The sequence below is a fragment of the Chiloscyllium punctatum genome, chromosome 20 (assembly GCF_047496795.1).
Source record: "Chiloscyllium punctatum isolate Juve2018m chromosome 20, sChiPun1.3, whole genome shotgun sequence".
Lineage (NCBI taxonomy): Eukaryota > Metazoa > Chordata > Chondrichthyes > Orectolobiformes > Hemiscylliidae > Chiloscyllium > Chiloscyllium punctatum.
The window spans coordinates 7,729,356-7,743,432 of NC_092758.1; the positions used below are offsets into that span (position 1 = coordinate 7,729,356).

Sequence of the window (14,077 nt, forward strand, 5' to 3'; positions counted from 1 at the left end):
ACAAGTCTTCACAGCAAATAGATTAATTGTAAAATGGAGTCATTGCTGTTACATAGGCAGATTTAGCAGGTACTTTGTACAGAACAAAGACTAACAAGCACTAAAACGAGTAACACCATGACAATTCGCCTGCTCATTTTCAAGTTGTGCCATAGGTTCTCTTACAAGAACATGTAGAGAGGACCTTGGTTTAACGTTTCATTTGAAATCTGTTCATCCAGTCACATTAAATTGGTTAATAGATGCTTTAAAGTAATACACAAAAGAACTGAATACAAACAAAATACACTTTAAGGATTTCCATGCTCAGTTGCCAGAATATACTTACCAGATCAAAGTGAGCCAATCCTTTTATAGATGAATAGATTACCATGAGAACGATCTTGAAGGGCAAATGCAATTATTATGAATGTTAATACTCAGAGGAACCTGTACTTTTCGAAATTGGATAGAAAGTGAAAGAGGCCAACTTGTTCCCACACTGTTGAATTTATTGTTGAATTTTCGGTACTATAGATACTAAGTTGGCAGTTTCAAAGCAGCCTTACATTTTAAACCTCTAATAAAAGCAGAACAATTGTCCTTTTCCATTCAGTGCTCTACTTAATGCAGCCTGGCCAAAGGGCATTTGACAGATGTTCATATTGATTGTTTCATATCCTAATTGACCTTTCTCTTTGTGAAAATACTGCTTTTACTAAACCTTCCGTTATTCTTTAGTAGAGGTGGACCAGCTTATGTATAATCATAAAATTGCAATTAGATTCTTGGATTCGCATATTTGAGATTGTACTAGAGGTTGGAATTTACTTTCAAATCCTCCCATCTGTGTGGCTTGAGTATATGACAGATCATATTCATAAATTAAAGTTGATGAAGCATTAATAATGAAAAGTTGAGATCCTATTACTGAAATAATGATTTCAAAAATGTTTGAAATCAGAGTTTGAAGTTTTGTCAAGTCATTACTGTGTGTCAATGCAACAATAAAATTTAGATGAAGCTCTAATGATATAATTACAATTTACAATGATTTAACTGGGAACAACGCCAAATGTTTGACAGCTTTAATTGGAATATTTCACAAAAATTATAAATGCGATAAACTCCCCTTTGATGATACCAGTCTACCTACAATCTACTGATTGCTTCAGGCAAAATTTGCACATTGAGAACGGCTGTTGGAACAGAAGAAAGGTCAACCTATTACAAAATTAATTTGTACACAGACAAAAGTTGCAATATTAAAAAGATTGCAGCTACATCATCAGTGTAGCAACATTTAATTATGCTCTTATTAGCAACATGAATGTTGTTATATTCTTGTACTATATTAGTTTTTACACAGTCATATAATTCTATCACTGACCTGCTGCTGCTGTGTGTCTTCTGTTGAATTCTCTTTTAATTTCATCCTGATTTTCTTCCAAACACTGGGAACTAAAAAATAGCATGAAAAATTGCAATTATGAAATATATTCTCAATTCTGCATAAGAACACAGAATATAAAAGAAATAAAAGCACAAGTAGGCTATTCAGCACTTTAGGTCAGCCTTGTCATTGCTTTCAATCATGACTTGGCCATTTGCCTTAACAGAACCTTCTGTATTATCCCTGTAACCTTTAATTAGCCCACCATCTAAAAAATCTACTATTCTACATCTGTGAAATAATTAACGAGTAAAAAGATCCCACAAAATCCAAAATCATTTGAACAATCAAGTTTATTTTAATTCACTGTAAATCTGCAGTCACAGACTGCATTAATCTAACCGTAATCCTTAATTTTAGACACACCAAATTTTGCAAATCTTCTCCCAACATTTCAATTTTCAAGCCAGTTAAGAAGTTTAAAGTGCAATTTTTCCACATAAATCACAGAGTGAACTTTAAGCCAATCATTAAATGCGTTTTGCTAGCTACTTTCTTTTAACTTATTTCACATAGATTTCCAACAAATTGATCAACAACTTATATACTTTAGCCCCCTTTAATGAAATAAAGCAGCTCACAACTTTCCATAGAGAATTACATAGCGAAGTATGAAACTGAGGTAAGGGAGTATTAATTGACATCATCAAAAGCATGATCAACATTTTAACAGGAATCTTAAAGGATAAAAGTAAGAGGGGCAAAGTAAGGCATGGGCATTAACTGTAAAGCGAATAAAATTGGATGTGCACAAGAGGTCAGCATGAGTGGAAAGCAGATATCATATAATTGTCAGACTCAGGCCAGTCGTATAGATAGGTAGAGATTGAGGGATTTTTGACCAAGAATAAAACCTAAAATCAAGTAATTCTTTCAACAGGGAGCCAACATAGGCCAACAAACACAAGGATAAAGGGGGACATACTATGATTCAAGACACCAGATTTTTGCAATGTCTTCCACTTGAGTCAAGGTAAAGGAATAAAAGTGTTAAAATAAATCAATTTCATTTTTCTGTGTTTTCGATTGTGAAAATTGGAAAACAAAAATTTTAAAAATCTCGGAGTGTTTAAAGAATTGCTGTATTTTCTAAAAGCAAGTTACTTGAAACTCATTGTAAGTATTCTTTACACTGCTGCTTGTGCAAGTGGGGGAGATTCAACTAGTAATAAATAGCTAATTGGTCTGAGGAATGGTGACCAGTTGTCATTGACAAAGGCCTTATGCTTGCCAACAACTATGTGATTGCCCCATCGGTAGCTAAACATGTTAATGTTTGGGCAGAAGCCATCAGATTCCAGAAACAAAGATGTTGTCATTTCCTTGCAGTAAAGAAACATTTCAAGGTTGACAAAAGCCAGTTTACTTCCCTGATCAGTGGTTGTAGTCTCTGGCTTTAAACAGAAGTCATAATCTTTGTAAGTGTGAAGGAAATGGGTCTCGGTGGGTTACGTTTTGGAGGGTCGGTGTGGACAGGTTGGCCTGAAGGGCCTGTTTCCACACTGTAGGGAATCTAATCTAACATAGAAATACCTGGAAAAGGAAGTCCTAACGTGCCAAAAGGATCATTTTAGCAACCCCTCTGGAAAGAGCCATGGAACTGCCTTCCCGGACTTCCCTCTACCTGAATCTATTTTGCCTTTTGTGTCTCTCTGTATATATGTTGGAGAAGTTTCATTAGGGGGTAAAATTTTAACTAGTAGTTACGTGTCAACAGTTCATAATTGTTTACCTGTGGTTGGAATCTACTTGTTTGGAATAAATAGTATATCTTGTTAAATAAAGAAATTTGTTCTGTACTTTCTTTCAACTTGGATCTAAAAGATGGATAAATTAGGGATTTTCATGGAGATTTTTCAAATCTTTCATTGTTGTCACTCCTCCAGGAGAGGCAGGGCTTGATTTCCAGTGCACTACCTCAATGAGGTGTAACAATATTTATTGGTTTCATGAATTTTAAACAAATTGTAAGCACAGTTTCATTTATATCTTTATTGACTTTCAACATTAAGTTCGTTTACATAATTGATATCACATACACTAAGCTTAAAAATGTGTTGCTGGAAAAACGCAGCAGGTCAGGCAGCATCAAAGGAGAAGGAGAATCGATGTTTCAGGCATAAGCCCTTCTTCAGGAATGAGGAGGGTGTGCCAAGCAGGCTAAGATAAAAGGTAGGGAGGAGGGACTTGGGGGAGGGGCATTGGGAATGCGATAGGTGGAAGGAGTGAGTCTGTTTGAGGACGTGGCTGAAGACCTTCAGGGCAGATGAGATGACCTGGGGGGTGCAGTGAGAGACGGAGGAGGAGAGCTTCTTCAAGGAAGGCATCCTTGCAAGAGAATTCGCAGTCGGTTAAAATCAACTAGGAGAAAGTGAGGACTGCAGATGCTGGAGATCAGAGCTTAAAAATGTGTTGCTTAATGAACAATATTAGGAATTAGAAATGTTGAAGTGAAAGAAAGGTTAATAAATATATTATCACGTGTAATGTATAAATTATAACTGAAAATGCACTCAGAATTCTGTGTTTGATGTTTAGATCATCAAATGTTTGATATATGTATTCAATCATGGGACACCTTTTACATGGCCAGTATTTATTGTCAATCCCTAATTGCTCATTATCTGGTATTGAGCTGTTCTCTTGAATGTCTGCAGACTATGTGGTGCACCCATAATACCATTGAAGAGAAGAATTATACAACACTGATATATTCCCACGTCAGAATAGTTTGATCTGGCGGAAGACTTGCAGGCGCTGGAGTTGTCATCTATCTGGGTTTATCCATTTCAGAAATCACATTTCAGATCTGGAGCAGCAGTTGAAGTCAATTTGGAGTTTCTGTACGACTGAGATCTTCACTGGAAGTTGCATACAGTTGAGAGGCCATACCACAGGTAAAGAGTGCACAGGCAGAAAGGGATTGAGTGACAATATACATTAGGCAGGTATATATGTTAGCACTGCTTCATAACATTTGGTGACATGTTTAATCACTTTACTGGTGATCAAGAATAGACTGATGGGCCGTAATTGGCAGAGTTGGATCTGTTCTGCTTTTTGTGTACAGGACATACCTGAGTAATTTTCTATATTGTCGGGTAGATGACAATGTTGTAGCTGTATTGGAACAGCTTGGCTACGAGTGCAATAAATTTAAGACCTCAAGTTCTCAGTGCTACTGCCAGAGTGTTGTCAGTCCCCATAACATCTTTGCAATATTCAATGCCTCCAAATGTTTCTTCATAGCACATGAAGTGAACCAAATTGGCTAAAGGCTGGTATCTGTGATGCTGGAGAATTCTATATTAGGCTAAGATTCATCATCCATTTGGAACTTCTGGCTGAAGATTGTGCAAATGCTTCAACCGTACCATTTGCACTGATATGCTGGGCTTCCCAGTCATTGAGAATGGGATATTTGTGCAGCCTTCTCCTCCAGTGAGTCAGTTAACAGTCCATCAACATTGGTGACTGGATGTGGCAAGAATGCAGATCTTAGAGCAGATCTCTCAACTCTGTCTATCAGTTGCTGTTTATGCTGTTGGCAGGCAAATAGTCTTGTTTTGTACCTTCATCAGGCACATCATTATTAGTTATGCCTAATGTTATGGACTAGGCCAGACCACTCAAAGCATTTTTAAGCAGGCAGCTCAGACCATAACTTTACCTTTTTTTTTGGTAAGTGTACAGTGAAAGTTACCCAGAGTAAGTTAGCTAGGTTGACGACCAGGTTTTAAAACAGACAAAAATATATTCACAAAATTACACAAAAGAAACTCAAAGAACAGAATAAAGAACCCCTACAGAACTCGGTCTATCCAAACAAGACTTAATTATGTTGTTTCAAATATATAGTGCCAATAAACAAACCCCCTTAAAAAACAGTAAAAATGGAACAAATGCTTACAGGTTGAAGTTAGAAAGACAGAAGAAGAGACAGAGCCTGCTTCCACACAGCTGAACTCCGAACTAGTTCTGGACTGAACTGCTCAGTTCAAGAGTTGACCACTTCCCACTCATTATTCAGGTCACTTCTAAAACATGACCACTTCGGCCTGAAATCTCAACTGTTTACATATTAACAAAAAGGCATCTCAATACCCTTTAACCTCCGTACCAAACCAGTCTAATCAGAACTGGGAGCTGTTTACAAACCCTCGGGAAAAAAAACAAGAACACAATATCCTCGAGAAAAGGAACAGCTTTTAGAAAAAAAAAGGGGACCAGCTTTGTGACACTAGTGCTTCCCCTGACATGCTCTCCTGCACTCTTCATCAAACCATGGTTGATCCCCTGGCTTGATCGTAATGGTACGGCAAGACGATATGCTGGATCTTAAGATTGCAGATTGTATTGCATTGTGGTTCTGCTGCTAATGATGGCCTATAGCATCTCATGAATGCCCACTCTGCAGTTGCTAATCTATTTGAAGTCTTTCCCATTCAGCATGGTGACAGTGCCACACAACATTACGTAAGGTATTCTCAATATGAAGGCACAACTTTGACTTCACAAGAACTGTGCAGTGTTTACTCTTACTGATACTGTCATGGGCAGATGCATCTGTGGCTGGCAAACTGGTGAGAATGACGTCAGGTACAGTTTACCCCCATGTCGTTTTCCTTACTACTAGTCACAGACTCAGTATTGGTTATTTAGAAAATTTTCAATAAGGTCCCTCATAAGAAATTATTACTCAATTATAAAAGCACATGGTGATGTACTCGCAAGGATTATAAATTGACTAGCAGACAAGAAACGGAACAGAGATAAAGAATGTAATGCAGTAATAAGTATGGTACCCACAAGGATCAGTACTTGGATTTGAGCTATTTATGATACATACCAATAGATGTATTGAACATAGTATTTCAAAATTTGCTGATGACACAAAAATTAATTGGGAGTGTAAGTAGTCAGAGGATTAAATATAAAGAGTCCTCAGGGTGGTTGAGACAAATTGAGGGAGTGGGAAAATACATGGCAGATGCTGTACACTGTGGGTAAATGTTAAATTGATCGCTTTTTCAGGAGAACCAAATAATAAAGTATTATTTAAATGGTGATCAGATGGGAATGAGTAAAGTCCAGAGGGGAACTTGGGTGTCATTTTACACCAATCATTGACAGCAAGCATGATTCAGCAAGCACTTAGGATGGCAAGTAGTTTGTGGGCCTTCATTGCAAGAGTGTTTGAGTACTGGAACAAGGAAGCCTTACGTCAACTGTGCAGGATCTTGGTGAGACCACATCTGGAATGCTGTGTGCAGCTTTTGACTTACTTACCGGAAAAAAAATACAGTACTTGACATAGAGGGTGTGAAACTAAGGTTCAGACTGATTCCTGGGATGACAAGTTTGTCAAATGAGGAAAGATTGGGCCGAAAGTGCATTTGTTCACTGGAATTTGGAAGACTGAAAGGTTGTCTCATTAAAACATAAAATATTCTGACAGGGTTAGACAAACTGGATACAACAATGATACTTTCCTTTGCTGGGAGGTCCTGAATGCCAGGTCACAGTATCAGGATGAATGGTATTGTGTACTTCAGACTTAAATGAGGAGAAATTTCAGAAGCCTGTGGAAGCAAAGTCACTGAATACATTTGAGAAAGAAATAGATTTCTAGAAGCTAAAGATGTCACAGAGTATGGGGCAACAGTAGGAGTATGGTGTTGAGATAACCGATTAGCTATGATCATGTTGAATGCAGAGCAGGTTTGATGGCATGAATGACCTACTTCGACTGGTATTTGATATGGGAGCTTCTATGCTCTCCAGTTCTTATAGGTGTCAGAGATCACAGGTTTGGAGGCTGTTTTCAGAGGTGACTTAGTGAATTGCTACAGTGCAAATTGTAGGAGCTGTACACTGCAACCATGAGATACCAGTGCTGAAGGGGGTGAATGTATAATGTGGATGCCGTGTGTATTGTCCTAGATGTTGTTGAGATTCTTGAGTGTTGGTGGAGCTAGACCAAACATTTCTACCCATATCTTATACTAATAAGATCTTGAAGTTCTGTTTTATCAGCAATTCATGTGCTAATTTATAGTTTGACTGTTTGAAGTAGATCATTTATTATACTCGATATATTCAGCTGAAATCCCCTTTGTTTCTTTATTCTTTTCAAATAAAGGGATTAATGCATTCATTAAAATTCATTATACAGAGATTTCAAACACATTAAGCAACCATATCTATTACTTTACATTCCAATTCAAGATGTGTATGATCATCAAACACCCTGAGATTATTTGAGTAAAACTAGAGAATATTAATTGAACATTACAATCCAGGCTTGGATGTCTGTTTATTTTACATTCCAAGTGTCTCCTTCAAGATCTTTCATGCAGCATTTGATAATTCTTAGCTTTCACCCTGAAATCCCCCTTTTAAAAATAATATTTGTTTTAATTAAGAGCATTAACTGCTTTCTCAGATATAATTACACTACAAATACTGATCTAAGACTGCCATGTGCTGTGTGTAACACACATGAATTAGGTTGCTGTCAAGAAAGGAATTCATTATGCTTGGGTAGGTTAATGCTTTATGTTGAGGCAGCAAATTCTTCTCTAGTAAAGAAAATATGACTTTAAAACTCTCAGATGATCTGAATTTTAAACTTATTTTGATGAAATTACCTTTATCCTGTGCTGAGATCTCTCTCATGTGTACCATCTCTGTAGTCTATGGAATACCGAATTGTGCTGGATATGCTATCAAAGGTGGTTGCTCCGCTTCAGTGCTGCTGGAATGCAGATTTTCACTGATCCCCTCACTATACTGTAATTATTGTGTTCTGTCTGGCTCCACAAAAATATTGCAGCGCTCTGACAACTCAGATTTATAGCTCATTATGTGCTAATTCCATACCAAATCACACCTGTGGCTTGCTCAGTCTCAAAAATAGCCAAAATGTCCTCAAGTCCTGATTGTTGAGCTGCACTGAGAGACTGGGTTGCCATTTATGAATGCTGCCTTTGAATACTGTGACACCCATTTCATAATATTTATGTTTAAACATTGCCCACCAATTACTCCATTAGACTATGGAATAATTGTAACTCATTGTTAGTTTCTACTTATTACTGCACATTTAACATTTTTAGGACAGTACTGGGTAAGCAAAATGTGAAGCAACATTGGGTATTTTAAACCTACATGAACAAGGCAAATCCTTATCCAGTTCTGAGGAAGGGTCACTTGAACCGTAATGTTAATTCTGATTTCTCTCCACAGATGCTGCCAGACCTGCTGAGCTATTCCAGCAATTTCTGTTTTTGTTTCTGACTTACAGCATTCACAGTTCTTTCCATTTTTAATTCCTTATCCAATTAATTTGGGATTTTAATTAAACAGTGTAAAGACCCAGAGGGAAGTTGAAATTACAGTTGGTTATTTAACTGTAAATCAGATAGAGTGAAAGGGATAAAAAGAAACACAGACTGGAATAAAAGAAAGTAAAATAAATAAGGTTAAAATTATTTTTTAATTGTATTTTTAATTTTAATGTATTTCTTAAAAGCTCTGCAGCATAAATTAAAGGAATGAGGCTTCATAATTGCAAGAGTTAACATTCAGTCCCAAAGTAGTTGAATAATGATAGTTTAAAAATGATTATGTTGTTCAAAGTAACTTAGATTTGAAAGACGAAGGATTAGTTTTCTGGTATGAATTTAGTTTGCATCTCCCCCTCAAATACAGCAGCTTGACGCCATTCAGTGCATTTCAATGCTGAAGTAGACTGTAGGATATTGTTTCTCAGAAATCGACAGTGCAACAAAATGATTTGGAGTGTAACTTTTCAATATTCATGTTTAATCTCACATCTGTCACTTGCCTGAAGTTGGCGTATCGTTTGTGCATATAATAATCATAAGTGTCTTTAACTCACCATCATTTTTAGAACACAATCTGGCACAAATGTGTTTTTGTATCAGCTGCAACAATTCTTCAACCAAATGTAAACCAAACAGTGAAAGACTTCATCTGACATCTTACATCATTACATCTTATAATATTAAAGGCACATATGCGGTTCATACATATCATGAATATCGTTAATTAAAATCTTGATGAACCACTGATATTTTTGTGCCACAATTTGCATATTCAGAATTGCTGTACTGCTTAAAATAGGTTTTCTTTGTCAGGAAAACAAAACAAAAATGACTTCTGATAGATGACTATAAACTCACATGCATTAGAGAGATTAATCAGGTTTGCACATCCATAAGTTGGGACTTAACTTGGTTTCTTAACGGTCTAAGGGCTACAATTGAAAAGACTTTAGAGAGAACAACATAATACCTGATCTTTCCAACTATGTGAGGTTCTGATGAACGCCAGTCTGCATTCATTTGTCCCACCTACAAACATATACAGACACAAAAAAACAATTATTAATACAAAAGCAAATACTACAGATGGTGGAAATCTGTAAAGGAAAAGAATTGTTGAAAGTACTCAGCAGGACTGACAGATTTTGTCAGGAACAAATAGAGGTTAACATTTCAAGTTAATGATCTTTCATCAGAATTATTAATGACCTACAGAAATATGTCTGTTCAAGGAAAGAAGCTGGCCAAATAAAGAACGTTAAAGTAACACCATTGTGGAGAGTAGTAGTCTTTTCATGGGTTCATGATTCAGAAGGCTACGGTATAGATTCAGGGCAGGTGTTTAAATCCCACAATTGTTGAACTGAAATACAATTAACAAAATTTGGATTTGAGGCCTCTTGTGATGAAATGGCAGTCTCCCTACCCTTCAACCAGGAGACATGGGTTCAAATCACAACACCGGCAGAGGTATGTCATCATGTCTGTGAACATGTTGTTTATCAAATTTGGAATTGAAAGTGACTCTCAGTAATGATGACCATAAAAGCAAAAATTTTGTCATTTAAAAAAAAGTTCCATCTGGATCACTAATATCTTGAAAGAAGTAAATCTGCTTTTCTTATCTGGTCTGGCCTATATGTGACTCCAGATGCACAATACTGTGGTTAACTTTTAAGCATCCTCTAAAATGGCCATACAAGGTTCTGAGTTCAATGGTAATTTGATGTGGACAACAAATGCTGATCTTGGAAGCAATGTCTACATCTCAGAAAACAATAATTTAAGAACTGGACTGGACTGTGCACTTATTCTTAAGATTTAAGCTGGATGTATGTTTGTATTGGAATGTGCAGTGGACTTTTGTGCATACCATAAGATTTTTTAGGTTTAATAGTCAATCTTGTGAATTATGAACTCCACCTACTGAGCAAGTTTCGTTATCGTTTACTTGACCCATACACAGAGAATGCCGAATGTACAAGTATCCTGGAAGTACCACCTACACAAAAAGGAGCTCTTTTGATTACTGCAAATACCTCAGATAATCTACTTTCCTAGCAGACAAAGCAAAATGCTGTGAGCACAATAACAAATGCATGTGTCAGCCATTGTGGTAGCGGTACAATTTATCTTTGAATTACAAATATGTCACTTCAAGTCCTATGCTCGAAGCTTGAGCTGATATCTAGACAGAGCTTCACAGTGTCAGCAATAATCCCTCAGTTTGATTATTACATCTCTGCAGTGTTGTGAGTTTTTGCCATGGGTCTTCATGTGATGAACACACGAACAATCAAAGGCCAAAGAACGAAGAACAAAAAAAAAGTACTGCACAGGAACAGGCCTTTCAGGCCACCAGGATGACAATGGTGCTTTTCTAAACTCAAACCCTTTTGCTTCTATGCAATCCTTTTGCCCAATTCCTCACCTGTTCTTATATCTGTCAATATGCCTCTGACATATACAGACCAGGGCTTAGGAGAAAGTGAGGACTGCAGATGCTGGAGACCAGAGTTGAAAAATGTGGTGCTGGAAAAACACAGCAGGCCAGGCAGCATCCGAGGAGCAGGAGAATCGACGTTTCGGGCATGAGCCAGGGCTTAGTCAGTTAATGGTAGGGGTCTGTGGAGTGTTGCTAAACAAAGAGACCTGGGCATGCAAATGCATAGTTCCTTGAAAATGGAGTTACAGGTACACAGGGTGGTAAAGAAGTGTTTGGCATATTTGCCTCCATTGATCAGCTCATTCAATAGGAGTTGGGATGTCATGTTGCAGCTTTACAGGACTTTGGTGAGGCCACCTTTAGAATACAGCATTCAATTCTGGTCTCCCTTCTGTCGGAAATATGTTGTCATACTTGAAAGAGTTCAGAAAGGATTTACAAAGATGATGCTTGCATTTGAAGGTTTCAGAAGCTGAATAGGCTGGCACTTTTTTCCCTGGAGCATTGGAGGTTGAGGGGTGACCTTATAGAGGTTTATAACATCTTGAGGGGATTGGATAGAGTGAATAGCCAAGGTCTTTTTTTCCCCCAAAGCAAGGGAATCCTAAACTATAAAGCTTAGGTTTAAAGGTGAGAGGAGAACGATCTAAAAAGGAACCTGAGGGGCAATGTTTTCACACAGAGGGTGGTGAGTGTATAGAATGAGCTGCCAGAAGAGGCGGCGAAGGTGGGTACATTTACAACATTTAAAAGGCATCTGGATAGGTACATGAATAGGAAGGAATTAGAGGGATTTGGGTCAAATGCTCATAAATGGGACTAGATCAGTTTAGGATATTTGGTTGGCATGGATAAGTTGGACCGAAGGGTCTGTTTCGTGCTGAATAACTCTATAGCTTTATGAATCCACCATTTCCTCTGGCTGCACTTACCACCCTTTGTTTAAAAAAGTTGCTTCTCACATCTCCTTTAAATTTACCCCCTTTTACCTTAAACCCACTTCCTCCAGTAATTGATATTTCTACCCTGGGAACAGAACTCCAACTATCCATTTTATCATTGCCTCTTATAATCTTGTAAACTTCCAACAAATTGCCTCTCATCCTTTGACATTCAATTAAAAATAAATCCTAAATTTGTTCAATCTCTCCTCAGAGCCAATACCTTCTAAACCAGCCAATAGCCTACTAAACCATTTCTGTACTCTCTCCAAAGTCTCTACAACTTGTAGAGCGACAAATAAAACTGTATGCAATCTTCCAAATGTGGTCTATCTAGAGATCTATACAGCTGCAACATGACTTGCCAATTTTTATTTTCTATGCCCCAACTGATGAATGCAAGCATGCTATATGCCTTCTTGATCAGCTTATTTATGTGCTTTCAGGGAACCATGGATCTGTGTGCCTAATCTCTCTGTATGCTGATGCTACTAAGGGTTCTACCATTTAATTCCCTCCTGCATTAGATCTTTCAAATGCATCACTTCGAATTTGTCCAGATTAAATTCCATCTGCCTTTTCTGTGCCCAAGTCACCATCCTGCACATATTGTGCTGTATCCTTTGGTAATCCTCCTCACTATCTGCAGCTCCCCCAGCTTTTGAGTCATTCCCAAACTTGTCAGTAAGGCCACCTACATTTTCCTCCAACTCATTTTTATATTGTTTGCCAACACTTTGACCCTCCCTACTGTACAGCAGTGTCAGTTTTGGTGTTAATGATCTGAGTGCCACTAGTGCTTGTCCCTAAAACGCTTTCCTCCCAAAATAATCCAAAACGGCGTACCTGTTTGAGGGGGAAATGGCCACATAGGACTCCTGCACTATGTGCCACACTTACTTGTCTTTGTGATGTTCACCCAATTTTTCTATGTCTTTGTAGCCCTTATGGGTGGTGTGACTAGATCGCTAATGTTCTATTGACAACATTCTCTGGTCATGGAGTGTCCAAAGTGAGTCCATCCACAGCTCTAGGTGCTTTATCTGGAAAATCAGTAGTTGTGCCTAAACACAGTTCCTGCATATATAGACACTGGAAGTGTCCTGATTTCCCACATATTGCAAGAGAAGCATTCCATGGGGTCCATTTCCACTATTATTGACTAAATCAACCTTATCAACTACAGACAATAATCCAGGAATTGATTACACAACCTAATCCACTAGCCACCACTAGACTCACGCCTGGTCTGTTTTCCTAACTGGTCTCTCTTTCTAACTGACTACAGTTGGAAAAAGTAAGTACTTTATCTCTCTCCAGACATTCATCACTCAGTCTGCAGTCCTGGCTCTTGGGCAGCCAAACCTATGTCACTTTTTGATTCATGACATCGCCTCCTGAGTTCTACCCTGAGATTAAATTTTATGTTTGCTCTGACTGACCCAGCTCCTCAGGTATTTATCCTAATGCTGCTGTTCACCCCCAGGTTCACTTTGACTGACTCTGCTACTCAAGTATTAATCCCGCTGCTGCTGCTGCTGTTTACCTCTGGTTCTCTCTCCCCTTCACTCTGTTGTTGCTGCTATCTCTGCTCGGACTGACATATGGATATTTGGGGACAGGGACAGGGACAGGACATCCCACAAGCTCATGGGATCCAGAGTGCAGAATTCATTTTCTTTTTGTTTTCTTCTTTGCCTCACCATTAAGACATTGTTACTTGAATAATAATATAATTTGATGGACAAGTTGCTGCCATTCCAAATATTTGGTAGCAGTCATCACTTGTAAGAAGAGCTTCAGAATGTCTCTTTCTCTATACCTCCAAGAAAGTAAGGTATTTGAGAGTTGATAAACAGAGCCATGTGAATGAGTTGCTTTTCAATAAGTCAGAACAAGTGTTTAGACC

At 37.9% G+C, this 14,077-nt stretch overlaps 1 protein-coding gene across 1 annotated transcript in view; it reads right to left on the reverse strand.

Moving 5' to 3' along the window:
* Window positions 1-14,077, reverse strand: part of LOC140491848 (protocadherin alpha-C2-like) — a 266,315-nt gene that overhangs the window by 134,692 nt on the left and 117,546 nt on the right. The window contains exons 3-4 of the mRNA XM_072590253.1: window positions 9,752-9,810; window positions 1,370-1,440 (exon numbers count right to left, since the gene is read on the reverse strand). Coding sequence (XP_072446354.1) covers window positions 1,370-1,440; window positions 9,752-9,810 — 130 coding nt within the window. The remainder of the gene's footprint in view (window positions 1-1,369; window positions 1,441-9,751; window positions 9,811-14,077) is intronic.